We start from the raw sequence: 25,552 nt of genomic DNA, 5'->3' as shown, positions 1-25,552 counted from the left end.
ACTCCTGGAAGGAGAATTTTCTGCTGCATGCTGAGCTAGAAATGGCAAGGATAAGTGTAAGGATACTGGCCTTAGGGTTTTCAGAAACAAGTCTTGGGCCATTCCATCCAATTGTTTTTACTGAGATAAACTTTCCAGCGCCAAGACTAGGAGTAGTTACTGAAGAGAGCTGGAGGAGTCAGCCTGGCCTGCATCGGTTATCCTTTAAAGAAGGGGGGAATCCAACCCCCAGGAAAAAGGGCAGGAAGTGGGAACAATGGGTTCCTGGGACCCTGAGTGATGAAAGCAGCAACACACCCTGGTGGAGAGGGAAGGACATTCTTGAGCAAGAACTGGCTCCACTTTAGCTCAGCAAAGAACAGACACCCTCCCCCAGCGGCAGGCACCATTCCAACGTGCTGAGCTGCCTCAGCTGCAGCACTGCCAAAGCTGGAAGTTCTCAAGTGGTCTGCGCTCTGCCAACAGGATGGGGATATTATTTTGGGATGTGGGCAGCTGACCCACTACATAACCTCTACATCTTTATAATTTTTCTACATCAATTATTTGGGGAATAATAATAATCATGGGACAATGGTAGTAAGTGTGAAGGGAGTTAAACACATGGTTTTTTCTTATTGTAAGAGATCCCTTCCCTCCAAAAAACTTCACCAAACATGCCAGGGGTTTATGAATCAGGACTTCTGTGTGCAGCAAAGACCAACATGCTTTACACTGTTGAATTAAAAAATGAAAGAAACAATGCAGACAAATGTGTATAAATTGCTAGCATTTCTGTTAAGAAAGAAAAAAAATTTGCTTGTGACACATAAAATAATTCCAGAGGGTTTCACAAGAAAGTGGTAAAATTGGTAGTCACTGGGAAAGGGAACTGAGTAGCTGGGGAAGAGGTTTTTCATGATTAAACCTTATATACCTTTTAAATTGGGACAGTGTAAGTATATTATCATGATTCAAAAATAAATGAATTTTTTAATAAATAAAATAATGAGCTTTTATTATCCTCAACAAGAGGAAAGTCAAGCCTGAAGTCTATGGGCAGTAAGTAGCCCCACCAAGGAGGGTGAAAGCTGTGGCAGCACCTGGAGGAGCTTCCTCAGAGATTCCCTTAGTCTGGCCACCCTGCAGGAGGCATTTCTAAGGGATCACAAACCACAGTGATCAGCAGGGACAAAAGCTTTCTGACCTGAAATCAGCCACTGCCCAGAGCTAGCACCTGGCAAGATACAACCCACTCTCCTCTGGGTCACACCTTTACTGGAAGGTAGGTGAGAATTTACACCTGTGACACCAAATCTCCTCCTCTCTTGGTGACTCTCTCTCCTATTTCTCTCTGATCCCACATTCCTCTCATCTTTGGCCACAGTGTTTGATTTTTGAGAAGAGAATGCTGAACAAGTCAACTTCTTGTCATTCTGAGTCTGAACTCTCACTTGACTTGGAAGACTTATGCTTTCGTTTTTTCTTCTTCTTTTTTTCTTTCTTCTTCTTCTTATGCTTTTCTTTCTTCTTCTTTTTCTTGTGTTTCTCTTTACATTCTGAGGAACTGGAGCTGCTCTCATCTTCATCTGAGGTTGAATCCTCCAGTAACTGTTTTAACTGTTGTATCCTAAACACATAAGAATGGCCAAAGAACCATATTCAACTTAACTTAAAAAAATTTTTTAAGGTATAAATCTAAGAACAGTAGTGAGTGTGAAAAATGTCATAAATAATCACCTCATTAAAAACAGTATTTTTATTTTTGAATGTTTTCCCCATTCTTGTCTACATCCATGCTTATTTTACATGACTGTACCCAGTGTACAAGTCACTTTGTATTCTTATTGTCCTAAATATTTCTGCATGTTTCCATACTCCTTGCTATTATAACTTCTAACAGATGCACACTTTCCTAAATCATTCCCCCACTTTCAAGTTCCAACTAGGTAATCTACCTCCTCGACAACTATAATTCAGTATCACTAATTTTGGGGGAAAAAAACCCTGTTTTTTCACTCTATCTTTATTCATGTCTAAGAATAATTTTTAACAATAGTTCAGATCTTTAAAGACACTGGAGAAGATAACTAAATATATGAAAGAACCAATCATACAGAAGGACTAAATACCACAACGTGGGTTGCCAACATCAACTATCAGTGCCATGAGTGGACTGTGCCAAGCCCACTGCTTTAAGCTAATCCAAAGTAGAACAGGCTGCCCTGCTCATTCCCCACAAACTGGCCTTTTCAGGGATTACTCCTGCTCTCCAAATATTTCACAATTAAAGTACCATATTTTTTAAAACCATTTCTCTAATACTGAAATGGTTGTTTCCAACTTTATATAGTGTTAGACGTTAAGACGATTCTTGTTAGCATTGGGACAACCTCACCTTACATCCTTTTCATGTCTTTTATTCTCTCGTATGATGTCATACATGGGATCTTCATGTGCCTTAAAGGGGAGAAAAGGTTAAGACTGGGTTAGGCTTCATTGGTTGTTAGTTAATTAAACATTAAGTCCCTCTGTTACCAAAAAAGCCAGTCATTCTTTTCCAGCTTGTTGTTCAATATGTTCTAATCCTTCCTATGGGTCACCTACACTACAAACTCGCTGCGATAAGAATTTTCCAATTAGAAAAAAACAGTATAATTTAAGTATCCTTTATACAGAAACAAACCATTGCAAAATCATGAATAATTATTCAAGGAAGAAATATTTGAGGCAATTCTCTTTGTTCTATGTGACAGATAACCAAGGAATAGTGTTAAGAAAAACAAGTGAATTACAAAATTATACCTAAGAATGAAATATTTATAGGTACACAAAAATATATAAGTACCTCAAATAAAGTCTGAAACTATACTGGAAGTAGAGATAATTCTAAATGATTTGAATTACTTAAAAATAAGAATACATATACAAGAAACGTTATGGTACATGAATTACCTCATTTTAAAAAGAATAAATGTTTATTATTATAGAAATTTTAGGTAAGATCAGAAAATTAAATTTTAAAAAATCTATTACTTCACTACCCAGGGATAACAGTAATATTAACATTTAGCCTCTTTTTTCAATCATTATTAATAAACTTACAAAAAATTATACACATACTCTATAACTCTACTACTTTCACATATTTTCACGAACATGTTCCCACATTACACATTCTTCTGAAACATAATTCCTAGTGGCTAAATAATTTCTGTGTTACAGTAATTTCTGTTGATATGCTGGACTAAGTTGTTTCCTATTTTTCTTTAGTTCCCATTTTTTTCATAATATAAATAATTATGAAAGCTACCCTTATACACACATGAGCAGTCGTGTGCATGTATTAATGTTCTCTTATATCCTAAAGGTAAGTTCTTAGAAGTGGGATTTCTGAGCCAAGAAAAAGATGAATATATTTAAAGCTTTTGAGATTTATCACCAAACTATGTTCTATAGTATCTCTAAAAACTGTCATTCCACCCTGAAGTGGATTGATTGACCCAAAATAAGTTATTTCAGATTATTAAAATGAACACACATCTTAAATGTCTTAAAAACTTTGCAGAATGTCTGTTGACCCCAGTTTAATATATGTTGATAATGTCAGTGCATCTGGACAGCTGAATGTTTCACTTGACAGAAGCAGTTACTGAATGGTGAATTAACATCGCTGGGAGGTGCCTCTGTTAAAATAAAGTGAGGAAATGACAGATCTATTTTACCATCATATAGAGAGCATATATAATTTATATATATACTTCTAGCTCATAATTTAAAGACATACAATCTTTACCTAAAGCCTGGAAAACTAAAACCCTGATTTTTACTTATGATATATGACATTTTTATGTAATAAGTTTAAAAAAGTGATTGAATAACAGCTCTTTCAGAAAAAGAATCACTATTCCCCAAGTATAAGCAAATAACACTTTAATAAAGAAGTTAGTTTCTTGTCAAAGAACTAATCTGTCACAAATGTACAAGCATACCTCGTTTTACTGCATTTCACATAATTGTGCTTTGCAGATACTGCGTTTTTCACAAATTGAAGGTTTGTGGCAACCCTATCTCAAGCAAGTCTATCAGAGCCATTTTTCCAACAGCATTTGCTCATTTCATGTCTCTGTATCACTTTTTGGTATTCTCACAATATTTCAAGCTTTTTCATTACTACTATATTTGTTATGATGATGTGTGATCAGTGACCTTTGATGGTAGTACTACAACTCTCTGAAGGCTCAGATGATGGTTAGCATTTTTTAGTATGAAAGTATTTTAAATTAAGTTATATACTTTTTTTTTAGACATAATGCTATTGCATAGACTACAGTACAATGTAAACATAACTTATATATGCACTGGAAAATAAAAAAATTTGTGTGACTGACTATATTGCAATGTTCACTTTATTGCAGTTCTAAATATGGCTAGAACCAGACCTGCGATTATCTCCGAGGTATGCCTGTAATTTAACACAGATGTGGTTAACACTAGATACTCCGGCTGAACGTCTTCTGGGAATGTATTTTATGTGAATTTCCAGTTCACTGATTACTGCCTAATTCATCGATATTCACTATCTCTGATAAATGTAAATTGATATGGTGGGGCTCTACTTACTACTCTGAACTGCTCTAACTTTTGGTTGCCTTTGATAAAAAAGGGGCATTCTTTGTCGCCGGTTCGATGACCGTATCGTTTACAGCGCCAACCTGAAAACAAAGAGGAAATTCTTCTGTAAGATAACAGTTTTCTTTAATGAAGAATCAGTAGATCATACTAAAGTTTTTCTTCACTAAACTCCAATTCTAAAAGCAAATGCCATCAGTTGATGAACCACGTAATAGTCTAAAAAATAAACGGAAACTACAGACCTTCCTCAACTTATGATGGGGTTACAACCCAATAAACCTATCATAAGTTGAAAATATTATTCGAAAATGCACTTAATGCACCTAATCTACTGAATATCATACATGGCCTAGCCTACCTTAAATGTGCTCAGACACCTACATTAGGCAAAATCATCTAACACAAAGCCTGTTCTATAATAAAGTGCTGAACATCTCATGTAATTTATTGAACATTATACTGAAAGTGAAAAATAAAACGGTTGTATGGGAACATAACCTTGAGAGCTGGATATCAGGAAACCACTGAAAAAAATGAAGCCTGGGGTTCTCTGTCGATTACCTCTGAACTGTCCCTTCTTTATCTCTCTCAAAATTTAAAGTTCAAGAAAGAAAGATTACACTCCTTCAAACCAATGTCTTTCTTTGTGTTCAAAACTGTCTTACTTTTAAAGGAAAGGTGATGCTTACTATTCAAAATGTGGTCCATGACCAAGCAAAATCAGCAACACATGGGAGACTGTTAGAAATGCACAGTATTAGGCCTACCCCGGAACACTGACACATACTTGAACTTCAAAGATTTCCTGGTGATTTGTAGACACATTAAAGTTTGAGAACCACTGTTCTAGATAATATTACTATCAATAAAATCAATGAAAGTGTGCATATATATGTATCTTGTCTGAGATAAATCCAAGTTTTATGATGCCTGAGCTTAAATTATTTGGTGGTGATGGGGAGCTCTTGGGGTTAAAAAAAACAATCTCGCCTTGGCAAATTTTACAAGATCATATGATCATATCAACATATCATGGTGGTCCCTCCAGGTCTTTGAAAGGCACAAGTGAGGAGCCCTAAAACTTATGTAAACTTCATTTACTTTTTGGTAAAACTGGATCTGGTTCCAACAGAAAAGTTGTTTTTCAAGTCAATGCAAATAACTATAATATAGAACATGAAATGCAACTAACCACCTCATTAAACAGAGCAGTGGTTTTCAAACTTTTTTTAAAGCTGGAGAGTTCTGGGTAAAGAGGACGAACTAAACACCTTCATTCCCTTCCAGAGAGTCCATGAAAGTGACAATGAAGAGAATTTTTTTCAAAAGGAATTATCCAGGAAGTATCTCAAAAACGGCCAAGTGACCACCTCCATAAATCTGTTCCTCCATAAAAGCATTGGAAATAGTTGCAAGTTTATCCAAATCAACTTATTTAAACCCTGGAAATTAACCAAAGGCTTGCCACAATCTGAGGAGCATTAATTCAAGAAAACCTAGTGAACTTTGCTAAGAACAGCAGCATTTTTGGCATTTTAACTGGGCCTACTCCCAACCCTCTTCCCCACTTCCACAATAATCTTAAAAACAAGCAGCTTTGCAACCATGACAGCTGTAAAAAGCAGTAGTGTCAGACCCACTGAAAAGGGGAGACTGGATTTTGAGTACCTCAAAAAGCCCTAACCCCACAGCACAGGGCCACATTGGCAAGGTATTGCTGCTATTTGACTGGTCATGCAGCTTGCTCTACGGACAAAGCCCTACTACCCCCAGGGTGTTTGTCACAAACAATCACCTGCAATTGTTCAACGTGACAGCTTATTATGGCTGTGATATCACTGGGTAAATAAGAGCCCAGCCAAAAGTTTAAAAGGAAGATCTGGGGAAGAAGATGTCCACGAGGGCTCTCAAAAATTCTGACATAATCCAGGGAAGCTAGAAGACTGTTCTTATGTGTAAGTCTGTGTTCATGCATAGTAAAGGGCTGAAAAGGCCTTATTTTCTCATTTCTGGCTCACCGTAAGGTTCTGTGCAAGCAGGTTCTAAAGGCTAAGGCAGATACATAAACCAAACCACCTGAGCATTTGAGGCATTTCTTAACACACACATATAACCTCTTGGCAAAGAGTAGAAGGTTTCTTAGATCAAGGCATTTAAGGGAATCTCTGTCATATTATTAGCTGACCACTAAGCTAACCGAGTAGAGACTTCAGTAGCCATATACTGCAGAGAATACAGACTTACAGAATTAGTCCAGGAAAGTCACTAAAAATATAAAAAAGGAACAGTAACAAACCCTGGGTAGGAGGGAGAATCTGATTTCCAGACCACCTAATGTTATCTAAAATGTGTAGTTTTCATCAAAAACTTGCAAAACGCACAAAGAAACAAAGTCCACATGATCCAGCAATCCCACTCCTATGCATATATCCAGAAGACACTTTAATTCAACAAGCTACATGCACCCCAATGTTCACAGCAGCACTATTTACAATAGCCAAGACATGGAAACAACTTTAATGTCCACTGACAGATGACTGGATTAAAAAGGTGTGGGGGTGGGGGTGTGCGCACATGTATGCACACACACATATATACATGTATGTGTGTGCATGTATACATACGTACATGTGTATATACACATGTATATACATGTATACATATACGCACACATGCACACACACACCGAGTGGAATACTACTCAGTCATAAGGAATGAAATAAAGCCATTTGCAACAACATGGATAGATCTAGAGATTATCATACTAAGTGAAGTAAGCCAGAAAGAGAAAGAAATATCATATGGTATCACTTATATATGGAATCTAAAAAATAACACAAAAGAACTTATTTACAAAACAGAAACAGACTCACAGAAATAGGGGAAAAAACTTAGTTACTAAAGGGGAACAGGTGGGGGAGGGATAAATTGAGAGTCAGACAAGATATCTTGTAATAACTTATAATGAAAGAGAATATGAAAAGAAATATATATACATATATATACACAGACACACATATAACTGGAACACTATGCTGTACATCAGAAATTAATACAACATTGCAAACCGATTATACTTCAATAAAAAAAAGCTATTCCCCCCTCAAAAAATAAAATAAAATAAAGAACAAGGTCCTACTGTATAGCACAGGGAATTATATTCAATATCTTGTAGTAACCTATAATGAAAAATAATACACACATGTGTGCATGTATAACTGAATCACAATGCTGTATACCAGAGAATAACACAACATTGTAAACTGACTACATTTCAATAAAAAATAAGAATTAAAAAAAAAGTGGATGAAAAGAGATGCAACTAAAGCAGTGCTCACAGGGAATTTATAGCATTAAATGTCAGTATTGGAAAAGAATGAAACTCTCATATCAATAATCTAAGGTTCAATTTAAAAATCTAGAAAACAAAGAGCAACCTAAACCAAAGGCAAGCAGAAGGGGGATAACGAACTACTGGCATCTGCAATGCCACAGAGGAACCTCAAAAATATTACGCTAAAAGAAAGAAGTCATTTCACTTATATGTGGGATCTAAAAAAAAAACCAAACTCCTAGATACAGAAAACAGATTGGTGGTTACCAGAGGCAGGGGTGGGGTGGGAGAAATGGGTGAAAGGGGTCAAAAGGGACAAACTTCCCATTACAACATAAAGTCATGGGGATGTGATGTACGGCGTGGTGACTAGAGTTGATACCGCACTGCGTATCTGAAAGTTGCCAAGAGAGAAGACCTTGACAAATTTTGTAACTATGTACGGTCACAGACGTTAACTAGACTTATTGTGATAGTCATTTTGCAATATATACAAATATTAAATCATTATGTTGTATACATGAAACTAATATAACATTAAATGTCAATTATACATCAATTTAAAAAGATAGTGGAACTCAAGCAAGAGGAAAAAAAGCAGTTCATTAAAAACAAAAAAAACAAAGAAGTCAGACACAAGAGACCACAGACTGTATGAATCCAGAAAAGCCAAACTGATAAAGACTGTAGATTAATGGTTGTCTGAGGCTGGTAATGGGGCTTAACTGGAAATAAGCCATGAGGGATCTTAATGGGGAGATGAAATTTTCTAAAACTTACTCATGGCAATGGTTGCAGATACTCAGTAGCTACTAAACTGCATGCTTAAAATGGGTGAATTTCATTATATATAAATTAAACTGCAATAAAGCATTTTTCAAAAAACCACAAACCCAAGAAGTGAGGAAAAAGCCATAAGGGTCAAATGCAAAAAAAATGTTGTATGTCACAATGCAGACACATTAATACTAAATTAAGAGCAGACACCAGAAAACTGAATTCCAAGACACCGGAGGGGAGAATTAAGAATCAACTCAATGTCTTTTTTTTAATTTTAATTTTTTTTTGTTTGTCAACTCAGTTTCTATTTGCATAACCTCCAAAGAGTTCAGGAACTGGCAGCACCAGATACCCCTGAAAGCAAAGGTAAAGGCGGAGCTGAAATAAGGAGGACTGATGAAAAGTCCAAGGACAACTATTTCTAGACCTGACAGACGGAATTTTATTGTCTGAAAAAGGTGAAGCATAGGGTCTCTGGCCAAAGAGACATCAGACACATTCGAAGGCAAGGCACCATACTAAATATCGAACACTACATGAGCAAATAAAAAGTAGATGGTAAGGTTTCCCTGTCTTCTTGCTCCAATCAGATCCCACAACACTCGGAGCTTGGTCTTGACCCTCCACGGAGAAGCCTTCTTCACTAAGGAAATATAACCCACCCGAAGAAGAAAAACCTATAGGTACTGACCTCACAGGTTCCCAACTGACTGGACTAGAAGGTCACACTTCAGTGAAACCCAACAAGCCATACTCACACACTTCGACCTTCCAATCAACTTTTTATCTTCCACAGATGAGCAAGAATAGCTGGGGCTGCCAGTCTCCAAGATGAACCCAGTAATCTCTGACTTCTAGAAAGCATGCCCCCATGTAGTTCCAGCCACCTTGAATAAGGCTAACTGCTGTAAACCAGGATTCTGGAGGAAGGATGATGTGTGAATGGAGACAAAGAGACTGGAAACTGCTATTTTAATTATGTGCATGAAGAATCTTTGTACAAACAAATGTCTTTAAAGGCAGCAGGACCCTTTCCTCAAATGCCATCTTATGCTAGATGCAGGTGTCACTGCTCTGGTGCGGTAGAGCGTCTGCACACAGACCTCTACCTGCTCCAGACCTACCCTCTGTGACCCCTGACTCCTCTTAGGTTACCTAGATAAAACCTCAGCACCACGGAGGATGAGTGACTGAGGCAATCCTCAAAGGGACGGCACTGCAATGCATCCCTTGTCCCTCGTGGCATGTCTACACAGAATATCCTTTCTGTTACAGGAGTATCACGAAGCACATACTACAGCCACTGTCCCTGGGGCCGGAAGCTCTGGAGTCAGATCCCTGCTCTGCCCCTTACCTCAGACCACTTACTAACATACGCAAGGGGGCTTCGCATCTATAGAATAGAGATCATGCCCTGACTTCACAGCGCTGTGGTGAGAATGAATTAATTAAAAGAAATGAACATGTTTTGTAAACTGTGGTCCATGACTTGCATGTACTGAGGATGTTACTTGAAACCCTTTCATACTCACACTGCATGACTTTGACTTCTTTCCCCAGTGGCATCCAAAGTCCTTTGGTTGGTGCGTGGGCCAGAAACTCCCTGGCATGTTCATTGCCTGGGACATCTGGTATACAGTCTTCTGGCTTAGTCTCATCTTCCTGAAAAAGAAACAATGTGTACGCTCTACGGCAAAAAACACACTGGAATTCTCTCCCACCTGTTTGAGACCAAGCATTGTCTAGCTTTCTCATGGGTTCCAGATTCCAGTGCCATCAGAAGTTACCCCTGAAGAGCTAAAAAGACAAATTATAACTGACAGAAAAAACGAAAATAACTATACTAGAAGAACTATACCCCCAAAACAAAGGAGCTTTTCTTAGAGAGAAATTACTAGTGTTTACATAGCAATGATCTGTGAGCTCCAAATACTAATTCTAGATCACAAAAATTAGATCCTAAGATCACAAAAAGCTTTTCGCTAACCTAAAAGCTTTGTGGAATGAAGCAGAGTATAGAATTAAAGTAAGGCTTCCTAGAATAATAAAAGTAACATGTTAGATTAAAACGGATTATCAGAACTTTAAGGCCATTTCATGTTTTATAATCTCATACATGCCATATTTGTGAAATGTATTTTCACCATCAAATAACTGCACTATACTGTTAAGGGTAAGGTGCTGGTTGGTTTTTTTTTTTTAACCTTATGATTTTTTTCAAGTTTCCATGAAAATTTATAATGGAAGAACGTTTCTAAGTCTTTTTTTTTTTAATTGAAAGTTACTAAACAGAAAAGGTTGTTTTGTCTGTCAGTCCTCTAAGTCTCACTCCCACAGAAAGACACTGACACTGTGGCCAGGGTGCTGGAGGAGGCACTTGGGTACCAGGGGAGGCTGCACTGGATGAGCTTCAAGTCTCCTCAGAGTCCACTGTTCTCTGAGCTGATGACATTCAAGAAACCAGCACCAGGAGAGTCAGAGAAGGAACATGGGGCAGCAGAGCTTTGAGAAGATACAGTCACAAGCAAATGAAGGGGAGCGATCGCTGAGAAACATACGTGGGCCTGCAGTGGTTTCTTATTTATTTAATCAGACACAAGGCTGATTAAATTTCTGCAAAGGCACAGACTGTGACAAAGCGCAAAGTGTATGAACAGACTGGCATCTGCAGGGAAGAAGCAGGACTATCATAAACGGAGGCTCAAACCTTATGCAGCTTTTTTTTACTAACAAGTGACTGAGTCTGAGCACTGAGTGAAACGTGTCTCAGAGAAAAACCAAAGTACAAACTTCACACTGACCTTGATAAGCCCAGGAGGAGGTTTTTCATAACTAGAAAGGAAAAAAACACCTGTCATCAACCATGTTCATAGGAACATAACACATTTCAATCAGCAAAAAACAACTGCAGTCCACAATAAAAAAGCTTTTTTCTTTAAGTAAAAACTTAAAACTACATTGTAACTGAAACAGTTAATAAAATATGTCCAGCAGCCAGAGATCCTACATAAACTTGCTATACCACATCCCACTGGGATGTAGAACTTAAATTCACCAAAATAATAACTAATAACTAAGTTGGTGTCTTAGTACAATGATTTTATTTTTGAAAGAAGAGAAAGCAAGAGGTTGCAGGGAAAATGTGAAGCAACAAGAGCTGTGAATTTAATTATGGTTCCAAACTGTCATTATAGGTGTCGGGTGATTTACCTACCACAATTTCCAACTTCCCTACACTGAGAGGCTCATGGGGATGGGGGTACATGACCTGTTTCAACAAGGATGGGGGCTGAGCAGTGGGGGGAAGGAGCAAAGCCAGAGGGAAGGGCCTGCCATAGAGGAAGGAGGAGGGGGTGGTCTGTCCCAGAGGCTTCCCCTTCCATTCCCGTGCAGGCCTGTCCTGTCCACAGAGTGGGCTCAGGCTAGTGTCTGCTCCTCAGCTTTCTGACCACCCTCTATGCCCCTACTGACCTCACCCAACTCAAGGTGCAGGATGGCACTCGATAAAGAACTAGAGAAGCAGATGGCTGTGCGTGAACACGCTTTCCTTCCAGCAATAGAGCTCTCAGACCCCCAGGGTCCTGAGGATACAAATCATGCTCATGCTCCCAACTTTTTTCCACTTTTCACTGCTCTGCCAGAACTTCCAGGAAAGGCTTCCAGATGCCAAATCTAGAAAATCAGTAGCAAATGCTCATGTTCATTTTTAAGTATTGACACACTGCTGGCTATTAAACACACAGTGTGGGTGGGAGAGTAACAGCTCAGTGGTAGATTGCATGCTTAGCACGCATGAGGTCCTGGGTTCAATCCCCAGTACCTCCATTAAAAATAAATAAACCTAATTACCCCCCTCCATACACACACAAATAAGATAATTAAATTAAACACACAGCATGGTTGTTTGGCTTTAATCATGAATGCCTAAGGGACCAAAACCAAAATAAGAATAAAAACAAAACAAAACAGGACAACCGAACATCCCAGGTCTGTTCAATGCCTCTATAAGGAATGTTTAACTGAGGACATCTGGGCACTGCAACTGGTTTACAATTGTGTCTTGACTTCAAAAACTTGTAAATATGGGAGCTTCACCATGGCTGTACCTAGACAGTGAGAGTGGGGATGACTAATTTTCCAAGTTTTCTTTAATGAAAATATTTTCTGACACAAAGCAGTGGCATCAGAGAGCCAGAACTTAGCAAGGGAACAATGGAAATCTGCATAAATTGGGGAAATGATAACAGTTGATCTGCGGCCATTCATTAGAAACATTAATGCTATGCCTTATGCATAAAGACCAAAGAGAGACTGGTAGTACAATCTATAAACCCACTAATCCAATAATACATCCTTTGAGTCACAAGAGTTGTACAAACAACAACATATGGCCAATCAAATTGAAAGCCAAATTACTGAAAAATATGCAACTGTTGATGCCAAGATGAAAAGGAGTGTGAAAGGACTACATATTTTGAAATCTATTATTAGCAATGGCATTCCCTAAAAAGTCAAGCTTACAATTGTTTTCAATAAGTTTAAAGGAAGGTGGTTGATGGTTTTTCCTAGGGTTAAACAATTCATTAATTTAACATATTAAAGAAGATAATTCTCAAAGTTTAAAGTAATATTTAACTACTAAATATAATAGATTTGGAAATGGGAGTATGTTTATGTGAAGTTTAGCTTCTACGCCATGACAATCAAGAAGTCTACATTTATCTTTGTAGTTAATTCTTAATATTTGAAAAAGTTTGTGGAGGCCCATTATTTTGCACCATCTAAGAAGCCCACTATTCAATCATTCAGACTGTAATAACTTACTCTGTGTAGTAAGACTAAATTTACATGAGAGAATTTCTTCCCAATTGTGTATGAGGCAAGAAATCTTTCTTTAGCCAAGTATTTCAAATTACTCTTTGTGATTCTGACTACTGGGGTGGGTTTAGAAAGATCCTTCATGTAAGCATATTCCATTTCAAACGACTGTTCCTGCAACTGGCTCTTCTGGGACTGAATAGTGGAGACAAAACTCCACATATACTCGGAACATCCATTCTGTTACGCCCAGCAGCCCAGGAGCACTTGAGTGACAGCTGGAATGTGGGCTGGAGCACCGCTGGAGGACTCAGATGCCTTTGGGGGCCTGGCAGGTATGTCAGAGACAGAAGCCAGTAAAGTGTAAGAAAATGGCCAGTGGAGACTGAAGAGAGCACATAAGTGATGAAAGGATTTGAATTCAATTTGTAAAAAACTGTGGGGCTTGCCATTTAACATGGCTCACTGACCAATATGCTCTATCTGTTTTTGATTTTTTTAATGACAGTAAAAAAAAAATTTAAGGTAGAAAGCCACAAAAAATTACCGAGTGGAGGTAATATCACAAAAAGATTTCAACAAACCTGGGAAAGTGGAAGGAAGAAACAACTGACCTCTGTACTCGGAGGATTTTAGTCTTCGGAAGATGGGCGTAAGGAACGTAGACGTGAACTGGCTGAAACCACGGGTTTTTCCCTCCTTCCCTACAGCCCAGAAACTGCCCGCCCAACCCTGGAAGGAGACTGCAGATTCAGCCCCCTCTGAGCATGGCTGAGGATGGGGATGATAGTGACCATGGCTGAAAATAACTGTTGAGTCAGTCTCTGTCTGAACTCGGGGACACTCAGCCCTCTCCCTCCCAATCCACCCAGAACACTGGCGGTCAAGCATAGACTCCTCAACTGAAGGTTCTTTCCGGAAGAAACTGAACAGCCCCGGGGAAAAAAATCTCCATCTATGGACATTTGAGAGTCTCTCAATCAAAAAGGCAGCCCACAGCCTTATCTCCCTATAGTTAAGCAATCCAGTCAGTGAAAAAGCACCTTCTCTCTCTTCCTCCCTCTCCTACAATGACCCCTGTCAAAGGAGCTTATAGTGCCTCACTCTTAATATGAAGAGACCCAGGTATCCAGACAATACGAGGAAAAAAATCTAAATGGAAGACAAGGATCAAAAGAAAAGGCAAACACAGAGGTAATGGAGGGAGCAGAAGAAAAAAAAGAAAAATTAATGAGTATCCTCAAAGATGAAACAAGAAAGGATACTATGGAAAAAGAATTCTCAGAATGAGAAAAAGCTCTTGAACTTAGAAAGATGATCACAGAATTTTTTTAATGTGCAGTAGAAGGAATGGGAGATAAATCTTCTACAAAGTAGATTGAAAAGTCAAAGGGATAGACAACAGTAGAGAAAAGATAATTAGAGGACCAACAGAAATCCAACAGAAAGAAAAAAATGAAGGAAAAGAAATTAAAACACAAATTAACATATTAATTTAATACACCCATGAAATTAAAAAAACAAAACAAAACCCCAAAACAGACTCTTGTTGAAAAAAGACCCACATCATCATAAAACTTCAGGATGGCAAAAATTAGGGGAAGTTCCTTAACGCTTCCAAAGCTTTCAGAGTAGGATAAGGTTGAGCAGGGAACTTACAAAAGAAAGGGAATCAGAGTGCTTTCCGACTCCTTAATAATTTTGGAAACTAGGCATGCCACCTCCAAAACTGAGTGAAAATAATTTTTGACCTAGAATTCTACACCTTGTCAGATTATCTATTAAGTGTGAGGACAGAATAAAAACATGTTCAGATATGCAAGGTGTCAAAAAATGTACCTCCAGTGCCATTTTTCATAGGATTTACAGAATGTACTTCAGCAAAATACGGGAGTAAAGACAGAAAGAGGAACAGATGGAATCCAGGAATGGGATTTGAAACAGGAGAGTGGTGAAGAAGTTCAAGGATGACTGTTGTGCTGCAGGGCTAGAAGGTAATAATGAAAGATTACTAAAGGATAACAGATGGAAGATTCCAGGGAAAAAATAAACTGATTAATTATGAGATATATAGGAACATGTAGAGAAAGTACTTTCAGCTTTTGGAGCCTTTAGGGAAAAAACAGCAGTTGATAATAGAAAATAAAGCAAATGAAAAATTGAGGTTCTTACTAACTACTCAAAGGATAACAACTGTACTAGAAAGCAAAAAAAAAAATCATAAAACACTGGCTCAAAAATAAACAACACTGCACAGTTAAAACATCACTAATTCTAACACTGATTTAGCAGTAGTTACAATAGAGCTGTATTGGAAGGATGGAAACAAGGACAGGTAAGAGAACCAAATCCTTATCTACCATGACAAGTTAATAGATAATGCCTAAAATTGTTGAATCAAAGAAAGCAGTATAAACATATAATTCAGACATATAGTTAAATGCAAGAAGTAAAAACTAAAGGAGTTTACACATGGGAGGCTTGGCCTCCTTAGGAGGGAAGGGAGAGGAGGGTTATGCAGGGAGTATGAGGAGTTGGGCAGCCCACTACTAGTTTTTGGAGCATTTTTAGTATTATTTGAGCTTTCAAACTGTACACAAGTATTACACTGGTATGAATTAAACTTAATTTAAAATCAAACAAGACTCTGAACTAGAAAAAGCAAATATGTCAATAGCTTAGCTAGTTTTAAACCTATGGAACTGGAAAAATCCCACTGATCTGAGAATCAGACACCTAGGCTCTGTTTTAGTTTTACTGGTTAGCAGGTCAGTGGCTTAACCACGGAGCCTCCATTTTCTCATCTACAAAAGGTTATCATCTTTCTCTGTGACAAAGCTCTATGAGGTACAAAATAAACATACAGTATTAACCATCATCTGGCATCCTACAGTTAAGGATACTGAAGGCTGGGTGGGGCTGAGCCTTGCCTGAGCTTATCCTAGGGAAACATTTTTGAACATCAGCCTTGCACAGGCAACAAAAAGCACCCCAGAAGGCCTTGAACGGGCCAGGAGTGTGAATGCCAGCGATGCAGCACCTGTATGGGCAACCCTTGCCCCCTGAGGTTAAGCTCAGGGGCTGCACTGAAAAGAGCAGGCCGGGCTGCACGGAAGCATGCATTTTGTACCAAAGCTCCTAGAGGTCAACGGTGAAGGATTAACCATCTGAGGACCTTTCCTTACATAATCGTCTCAGCATAAATAATGAGAAGTGCCTGGAACAGAAATAATTCGAATAACTCAGTGACCACCAAACTCAGAAAAGTTAAGACTTCTAAAGCTAATGACAAAATTACAGAAGAGAACCGAAAGCGTCATCAATTCAACCTTCCACCTGATGTTTAAATCTCCTTTACAACCCGCCCTTCTCTCAGTGGTTACCAGGACTCTCCTCCAACCCTGGGCAGCTGGGAAAGCACAGTGCCTCCTACCTAGGTCAGGCACGCTGACCAGCAAGAATGTATGACTCTGGTCCTAATTCTTGTTGACTTGGCCTCTTTGTAGCTTCCACCCTTAATCCTGGTTAAAAAAAAAAAAAAGTCCTGAGGACTAGAAAGAACAGCTCTGACAGCCTCCCCACGAATATTTAGGGACCAGGCCCTCACCCTACTGTTTATTCTACCTTCCTCACCACACTGCCGTTACAGGACTTTCTCTTCCTTATCAACAGCAGATGTAAAGGACGGGAGTTTTACCCAGCTCATAGCGGGCTCCTTGAACTGACAAACTGGAAAAGACCAGAGAGCTCAGCCGCACTCCTCAGTACCCAGTCCCCGAATCCTGACCGAGCGCCTAAAAGTGCCCCAGCCGAACCCCGCCGCCGCCGCACGAGGAATAAAACCGTCGCTTCCTGCTGGGGAGGCGCCCGCCGCCGCCGCCGCCGGCGGGAAGAGCCGCGGGGGTGGAGCCTCCCCCACCCGCCCCCGGATCCAAGGGGAGAGCCTCCCCACGCGGAGCCCGGAGTCATAACCCGCACCTGGCTCGCTGGGGCCCGACGGGCCGACCTGCCCCACTGGCGGGTGTCCGAGGACCCCGCCTAAAGCGCCAAGACGCGCCGCGCGACCCCGGGCCCCGGCCCCATTCCTCGCAGAAGTCGGGGGCGGGCGTGACGGGCGGGGACTCACAAGGACTCTAGGTGCTTGAGCTCCTGCAGCTGCTGCGCGTCGTGCCGCCGCCGCTTCTGCTCCCGGCGCCGCTGCAGCTCCTGCTCTGGCGGCTCCCGCGGCCGCCGCGCGCCCCGGGCGCCCGCGTCGTCGCGCCCTGGCCGGGACGACATCGCGGCGCGGCGCGGCGCGGCTGCGGCGGCCCCGCGAAGCTGGCGAAGACGGCACTTCCTCCGCGTCGCGCACGCGGGTGCCGCAGCGCCCCCTCCCGCCGCCGCCCCGTGGCCCTCCGCGCAGGGCCCGGTGTCCCCGCCGAGGTTGCCCGTCCCCGGCCTCTCGACAGGCCTGTCCGGCCGCCTCCCCGTGGCGCAGCCGCAAGTCGGTGCTCTGAGCGCCCGAACCCCGCCGCAGGGTCGGCGGGTGCCGGAGACTGGAGCTCGCCCCCTGGCGGCGGCCGAGAGCCAAGGCGCTGAGGATGCTGAGGCAGGAACCTGAGCTTTCACTTGGTTCTCTTTAAATACACCTTCCTGAAGCCTTTAGAAATGTAAGCTGTTCAGTTGCTTTGAGGTCACCGTGCTTTGAGGAGAGAGATCATGTGAAGAGGCCCTGAGACAGTAAAAAGAGGAATGTCAGGCCAGACCCCACTGCCTAGCCACACCCCATCCCTGGTCAGACAACTCTAAGGTACATGCCAGAGACAGATCTAAGGGGCAAATAACAACAAAGCTAGACCAGAGTTGTTCCTCTCCTCCCGGGGAAGATTTGTTGCTGGACAAGTTATGCACCTGAAGTATAAGAAACAAGAAAGAGGAAGAAGGAAAAGTAAAAAGAAAAGACACCAAACATTCTCTTACCACAAACAGTGACCTTACAGCACTCAAGCAAATAATCTGAAAACTTTAGGATATATTTCTATGTAGAAACCAATTGTGTTGGATTTCTCTCACCTGTAAGTGAAAGAAGTCAATTCAAAGTCAATTTGCCTAACACAAGTGATTTGATCTTAGCAGGAAGACCCAGGTATTGCTCATCCCATTATGGTAAGTATTAGTCAAAATTCTTTTAAAACAACAATGGGCCAAAATCCAAATCAAACTGTTCTAAGAAAGAAAAATGAAAGAATTTATTGGCTTGTGGGTTCTATCCTCAGTACCTCCATAAGAAAAAAAAAATTATTGGCTTACATATGTAAAATGTCATGGAGTGGAACTTCAGGAATGGCTGGATGTAGGTGCTGAAATGTTATCGTTAGCAATTTCTCTCTTTCTCAGCTTTACTTTCCTTTGTATTTGCTTCATTATTATGTAGTTTCTCTCATTGTGGGGGTAAAGATGGTCACTAGACGCCAAAGATAGACAACAAATTAGCAGCCCCAGCTGGAAGAAACTTTCTCAGTTCCAATAAGAATTCTATGTATTATACTTATTGGTTAAGCAAGGGTCAGGTGGCTGTCATGAAAACAGTCGCTGTGGTCAAGGTGATGCGGTACACTGACTGCTCAAGCCTATGTTACCTGTCCACCCTAAATCCCAGGGGTGAGTCAGCTTTAGCCAAGTCAAATAGACTAACAGTGGGAGAGGGGCGGTTCCTCAAAATAAAATTGTGGTGCTGTTAACAGAAAGACAGAAAGAGACAGAAGGAGGAGGAAGAGGAGAGAGGGAGGGAAGAGCGATGCTGGGTAGTGAAAAACAGCAGATGTGCAGTTCAGTAGTCTGACAGCCTCATCCAGTACCACATTCTGGGCTGCATTCTAGGCATCTCTCCTTGATGATTACCATGTTAGAGTTTATAAAGCAGTGAAAATTCTTTTGCTGCTTATATCTACCTGTTTATGTGAGTCTGGGTTCTTCATGTGTTTTGACACCAGATTAAGAAGTTTCTTGGTCACTGATCCCAGGGTGATATGTGAGGTGTGGTGGTCATGCCACAGGAGCACTCCACTCAAAATTGGTTTGCTGTCAAGGCTGATGATGCCACATATGCAACCAGAGGGTAGAAAAAAATTTATTACTCACGTATTGAGGCTTTCTAGGAGAGCACTTCAGGCACTTAAGCCAGTCCAAAAATAGCTTCAGCAAAGGAAAGGCGAGTGATCCTGGGTTTTATTGTGTTTAGGAAGTGGAACCTGGGTGAATATTTATGAACACAGGCCAAGGCTTTGTGTGGTTTGAACTTCCCCTCTGGTGCTAATGGAAGGAGTGTATGGGTTTTCTTATCAGCTTGCCCACAGGTGGGAAGAAAGGGGAAAGTGGAGGTGGGGCTTGAAGGCTGTCAGTGATCAACATCAAAAATGGAGTCAGATCTTAATTACACAGCGCCATCTCTTGAATTCAGCTCAGTTTTCTGATTGTGGTAAACTCAATCTAGTAACATCTTATCTATAACCAATGAGACAAACAGGAATTCCTTTCCTAGTGGTTATAATTCTAAATCATTATTTTCACCCATCACCCTTTATGCCGTTAGCATCCAGAAGGCTGTGCAGGTATATAGTTCCTTTCCAGAAAGGGAAAATAAAGTCATTATTAGACTCAACCATGAATATACATGGAGTCACTCTTCACTTTGTACCGGGGCACTTAGCCCAGGTGAATGAGAGATACTTCTTTGTTGTCCCCCCTGTTGTTTCTCCTGCCCCAGTCTTTTCTACCCCTCTGCCCCACCTTAAGATACCAGATTCACTTTCAAGTTCAGCCAAGGGGTCTTGGTGTTGGCCTAATGGTAGAGGGATGGCTGCAGCTGGTCCTGACTCTGTGTTACTGGACAGGTTTGAAGCCTTTTAGAATGAAACAATTTAAAAAAGACTAGACTTTCTCCTGCTTATCTTGACCACTTTACACAGCGTAACTTTGGTGCCATTATTTTGCTCACAAGGTGTTTTTTTTTTACTAGTTCTCACCTTACCCCAATGACCTTTTCCCCACTGGGAAGATGGAGGAAGGAAAAAAGTGAGTAAAAAGGAAAGAGCACATCCTGTTGTATATATTAAGCATGGCTCGATTAGAGGGTAGAATGCAGAATCTGACTTTTCCTCCCCTAAAACACCACACTTCAAAGAATTCTCATGGTGAAGTAGTCAGTAAGCTCCCAAGGGTCCATGTCCACAGTTCCCTGCAGCACAGTGGAAACATTTGAGAAGCCCTGTATTATTATTTCTAATAACTTTAACTGGTATTCCAGTAGGATTGGAGAAAAAATTGCAGACAATGTGCTTTATTTGAGGCTTGGGGGTAGACAAGACTGAAGGAAAAGGGGAGATATCGAAGTAATTGGTAATCTGTGGCAAACGGTTGATGAACCAATCGCCATTCCCCCTTCTCTTCCTTGCTAACAGCACTTTGGTTTTCTTCAGGAATCTTGGGTGGCCATCTGCTTCAGAGAGGCTGATTAGAGAGTGGAGGCCCTTTCCCTGCTCTCTGGAGGTGAATCTTGATTAGTCTTAAACCAATCATAGTAATCCTGTTCCTCTTCCACTGATTGGTTAGCAAAGGGCATGGGATGCGATTTTGGTCAATGAGACGTGAGAGAAGGTGTGTAGGAAGGAGGCTTTCTGAATAGATTGTCCTTGCTCTTAATAAATGATACCTGGAAACGTAAAAGGTGCTCTTTCTGCCTCAGGATGGCGCTCCCTGCATGTGGTAGCTGGTTCTGGGGCAGCCATGTTGGAATTGTGAGAGGCAGCAGTGAACCTCCTGAAGACAGGAGGAGACACCTGAACCCTTGAGGATGTTCTAGAGACACTTCATTAACTATTGGTGCAGCTACTTCCCATCCAGACTTCCTATTCTGAGAGAGAGTATATTTCTTTATGGGTTAAAAGATTTTGAGTTGGGTCTTCTATTATTCACCTATTACTCATAGATAAATATGGTTCCTTACATTTACATGGTACTTGGCAGATTTCCATCCCTCATACATTGCTTCACTTGATCCTCACAGAAACTCTATGGAAGTAGGCAAGACAGTTTACAAATAATAAAACTGAGGCTCAGAGAGTAGGGGGATGGAAAGCTCTACAACCAAGGTGGTCTGATTTATAGTCCAGGGTTTTTCATCAAACCGCATGGTGACTCCAGGTGTGTTGAAGCTGGGAGAATTTCCTGGAAACTCTTGGGGAGGGAGAGTGGGCACTGCTGGAAACATTTCTCCTACTTCACATTTGCCTCAGGTCAGCTCAGACTGACTTGAAGGGGCTCTTTTTCTTAACACTGGCCTTTTCTTTATCCCCGGCTCAGTGTGTGCCACGCAAAGTTAATAGCTTACATAGCTTAGCCTCCAGGGTTTACTGCTCTTGGAAGATCTGATTCATAATGAATCCTTTTTTATTTCAGGCTCAGTGAAAAGCAGAATTCTTTCTTTGGTGCCCTGCTTTACTTGCCAGATTATGTTTGCAATTCTCCAGCTAACATTTCAACTTCCTGTGAGAGGGGGGTAGAAAGAACCTCATTTTCTGATTTTCATTCCATCCATCCTATTTCAGATCCTGCTTCTCTTCTTCCTCCATGCTGCTCCATACCTCCATCCTGGCCTCAGGCCTTTTGGATATTTTTCCTATTATGTCCTTGACTCTGTTTCATGTTCTCTTGCTCCTTGGCTCTCTGTTCTCTCACGGATTCTCATCTGTTTTTCTTTTCTCGTTATCTCCACCGCCACCCCCGCTTTTTAAAATCCCAGAACCTTTCCCTTCTTTCTGGTCCCTGTCTCTCACCTGCTCACCTCTTCACTCATCTTTACCTTTCTGAGCTTTTAAGTCTCCTGCTGACTCTTCTTGACTGGATTCAGTTTTTAGACTTGGGAAGTCTAAAAGAGACTTTTTAAAGAGACAGTGAAGAGCTCACATACTATTTGATCAGATAATTAACATTTTAAAAGGAATGACAAGAAATCAAACCACTCGGAAGCCCTAAAAGGCAAAATGGAAGTGGCAGTCACTACCCAGCCTGTTTCTTCCTATGTCTGTCTTCTTTCCCATCCTGGAGTATCTTCTTTCTCATACAATCGTAGAATTTTAGAATTGGAAGAAGTCTTAGAAATCAACCCCTTCATTTTATAGGTGAAGAAATTGAGGCCCAGATAGGTAGCATGCGTTGCCCACAGTCACAGCAAAGGAATGGAAGATTCCTGACTGGAACCAGGTTGACTTGTTTGTTTCTGCGTAAAACCTAACATAGTTATTAAAAACCATAAAGGACTACTGAAAAGTACATAGAAGGAAGCAAATCATCACGCCAAATGTAACCACTCATAAATAACCAGTGTTAGGATGAATTGTAATAATAAATTTTCTATTTCAACAGAATAAGCTCTATTTGGAACAATAAACAATTCTTTAGGGGGAGGGTATGGCTCAAGTGGTAGAGCACATGCTTGGCATGCATGGGGTCCTGGGTTCAATCCCCAGTAACTCCTCTGAAAATTAATAAACCTATTTACCTACCCCCACCAAAAAAACAAAAAACAAAAAAACAATTCTTTAGCGCTACATGCAGTTTCTCATTAGATACTGGATCTAATAAGATCTATAATAATCTAATAATTATCATGGTTTATCTTCATTTTACAGAGGACACAGACTGTTAATTAACTTGCAGGTCATTTGGATAGTCCACTTAATTTGTGCTTTTTTCCTTTAATAAATTGTTGAATTCAATTTGTTCACAATTTAGCAGTTTTGTATTTATATTTATAAATTAGGTTAGTGCCCATTTCTCTCTTGCTGTCTTCACCAGATTTTGGTATTGAGATTGTTTGCTTCCTTCCAAACCCTTGGTGATTTGCTTTTATTAGTCCAAAGTTTTAATAAATAAGAACAACAAATTCTAAGCTAAGAACGCATTTTACTACTCTGAGGAATTTTCCGCAGCATCTGAGTCTCGACCGTGAAGTCCTAACTGGCTTAGCCACGTGTGTGGGACCATTTGCTGGTAAGTATTAGCTCACAGGGCATCCACTGACGGCTTAGCGAGCACTCACTGGTAGCAACTTAAAACTTTCCTCGGACAACTGTCAGAGGAGTCTCACAATAACTGTCTCCCCTTTTTCTAAGTATTAAAAGAAACTTTTGAAAAAAAAGTCTTGAATGGTTTCAGTCTTTTTCAATGTAGAATCCAGCCTTGAAACTAAGTTAAAAAAAAAAAAAGTTTTTCTCCCTCCCCAAACCATCAAGGGATAATTGGATCCGCGGCCACGTAGGAGCTTCTCGTGGTCCTAAATCCGGAGAGTCTCCAGGGACAGGCGGAGACCGGCGAGTTGGCCTGGGCACTATAAGTGTTTCTCTCCTAACTTTGGGCCGAAGCCCCATCCGGAGGAGTTCACGATTTATCCCTCGGGGACAGCTCTCTTTGAACTTGCCAGAAGGCCCGCCTCTTCTCCGAGCCGGCCAACTCACAGGGCCGGGCCGCACGGGCGGCGCGGGGCGCAGAACGGTCCTGGCGCGCGGCCGCGGCTCCTCCCCTCCCTCGGATGTGGCCGGGGGGCGGGAGAGAGGAGGTGGTTGCTGCCGCCCTGGGAGAGCCGGGAGTCTTTTCCACGTTAGCAAACGCCGCCGCGCGCCCAGGCCCGACCCTCGCCGCCGGAGCTCCCTGCGTCCTCGCCGGTTCCCCGCCACGCCCTGCTCCTCTCCTCGCCGCCCCGGATGGCGATCAGGGCCCGGGGTTGGTGGCCCACGCCGCCGCCGCTGTTCCTGCTGCTGCTCTGGGTGACCGGGCAGGCGGCGCCCGTGGCGGGCCTGGGCCTGGGCTCCAACACGGAGCTGGAGATCGAGCGGCGCTTCGTGCCCGACGAGTGCCCGCGTACCGTGCGCAGCGGCGACTTCGTGCGCTACCACTACGTGGGGACGTTCCCCGACGGCCAGAAGTTCGACTCCAGGTACCGCGCCCTGCGCGCCCGGCCCGGCCTCCGAGGCTCCAGCGCCCGCTCTCCCGCTTCCCTCTCTCCGGACAGGCCTTTCCCTCCCGACGGACCTCCCCCAGCTCCGCCCTGCGAACCCGCGCTCCTCCCTCTCCCTCCTCCTACCCCAAAATTTCCCAGACCCTTAATCCCTCGGCGCGGGGGGCAAGCCTCCTGGCTCTTTTGCTCCGCTGGTCCACCCACCGGGGGCTGGAATCTTGGGTAGGACCTTGCGCAGCGGGGTTGGGACAAGTCACGCCCTCCCTCTCAGCCCAGCGCATTAACACAGGCGAAATCTGTGTAAAATGACCAGTACGCGAGTGGACCCCAAGAGTCCGCCTTCTGTTTCCCTTCACTGTTCCCGCTAGCAAGGCCCTTGAGTGTCTAGTCAGATATGCCTCTCAAGACGGTGATGATGGTGATGATGATGATGAAGGTGATGATAGCAACCTATAACATTTATGAAGCTTTTACAGTGTGCTGGGGTAGTTCTAAGTGCTTTACATATAACGAATTCATTTAATTCTTGCAACAATTCTCCCAGGTAGTTACTATCATTATCCTCATTTTGCCAGTGACGTAACTTTAGGCCACTGAGGCTAAGAAACTTGTTTAAGTGGAATTATTTTGACACCCAGACAATCCAAGTCCAGAGTCTGTGCCTGTTAACTACCACTGCCCTCCTTTTACTACCTTAGAAAAACCTCCCTCTGCAGGGGGTGGTCCACAGCGAGTTCCTCAGCCTCGCCATGGGGCCATGCACCATGCCCACGATTCCTGCCCTCAACTCTGCCCCAAGATCACACCACCTCTTCTCAGCTTCTCTCTAGGGTAGCTTTAGGGTTAACAGGCCTCTCCTCCAGCTTCAGGCTGCTCTTCTCCCCGAGACTTTGTTACAATCCCAGGTTTGTGCCAGCACTTCTGTCACTGAATCACCAGACTAAGCAAAGAGAACTGTTTGTTGAGCATCTGCTCTGTGCTCTAGGCTGGGCTGGGCTCATTCCTGAAGTTAC

General features: G+C 41.9%; 2 protein-coding genes across 2 annotated transcripts in view; one reads left to right on the top strand and one right to left on the bottom strand.

The window, feature by feature from the left end:
• Nucleotides 1–980: 980 nt before the first annotated feature.
• LOC102537702 (retinitis pigmentosa 9 protein) lies at nt 981–17,962 on the bottom strand. Its single transcript, XM_031674253.2, has 6 exons — nt 17,673–17,962; nt 11,530–11,560; nt 10,261–10,390; nt 4,603–4,694; nt 2,378–2,439; nt 981–1,609 (listed from the first exon to the last, which is right to left on the bottom strand). Exons 1-6 carry the CDS (start codon nt 17,822–17,824, stop codon nt 1,411–1,413), a joined length of 666 nt encoding a protein of 221 aa, XP_031530113.1. The 5' UTR covers nt 17,825–17,962; the 3' UTR covers nt 981–1,410.
• A 6,139-nt stretch (nt 17,963–24,101) lies between these two features.
• The window catches only part of FKBP9 (FKBP prolyl isomerase 9), a 38,608-nt gene continuing 37,157 nt past the window's right edge, over nt 24,102–25,552 (top strand). Inside the window, exon 1 of the mRNA XM_006201876.3 lies at nt 24,102–24,518. Coding sequence (XP_006201938.2) covers nt 24,286–24,518 — 233 coding nt within the window. The 5' untranslated portion in view covers nt 24,102–24,285. The remainder of the gene's footprint in view (nt 24,519–25,552) is intronic.

Source organism: Vicugna pacos, chromosome 7 (genome assembly GCF_048564905.1).
Source record: "Vicugna pacos chromosome 7, VicPac4, whole genome shotgun sequence".
NCBI classification, from domain to species: Eukaryota; Metazoa; Chordata; class Mammalia; order Artiodactyla; family Camelidae; genus Vicugna; species Vicugna pacos.
This window is presented reverse-complemented; position numbering and strand designations above follow the sequence as displayed.

Coding starts and splice junctions, on each gene's coding strand:
- LOC102537702 (XM_031674253.2), bottom strand. CDS start 17,824: ATGTCGTCCCGGCCAGGGCGCGACGACGCGGGCGCCCGGGGCGCGCGG. Junction 11,561..17,672: donor CTCAAGCACCTAGAGTCCTT/GTGAGTCCCCGC, acceptor TTTCCTTTCTAG/TTATGAAAAACCTCCTCCTG. Junction 10,391..11,529: donor CTCCTCCTGGGCTTATCAAG/GTCAGTGTGAAG, acceptor TTTCTTTTTCAG/GAAGATGAGACTAAGCCAGA.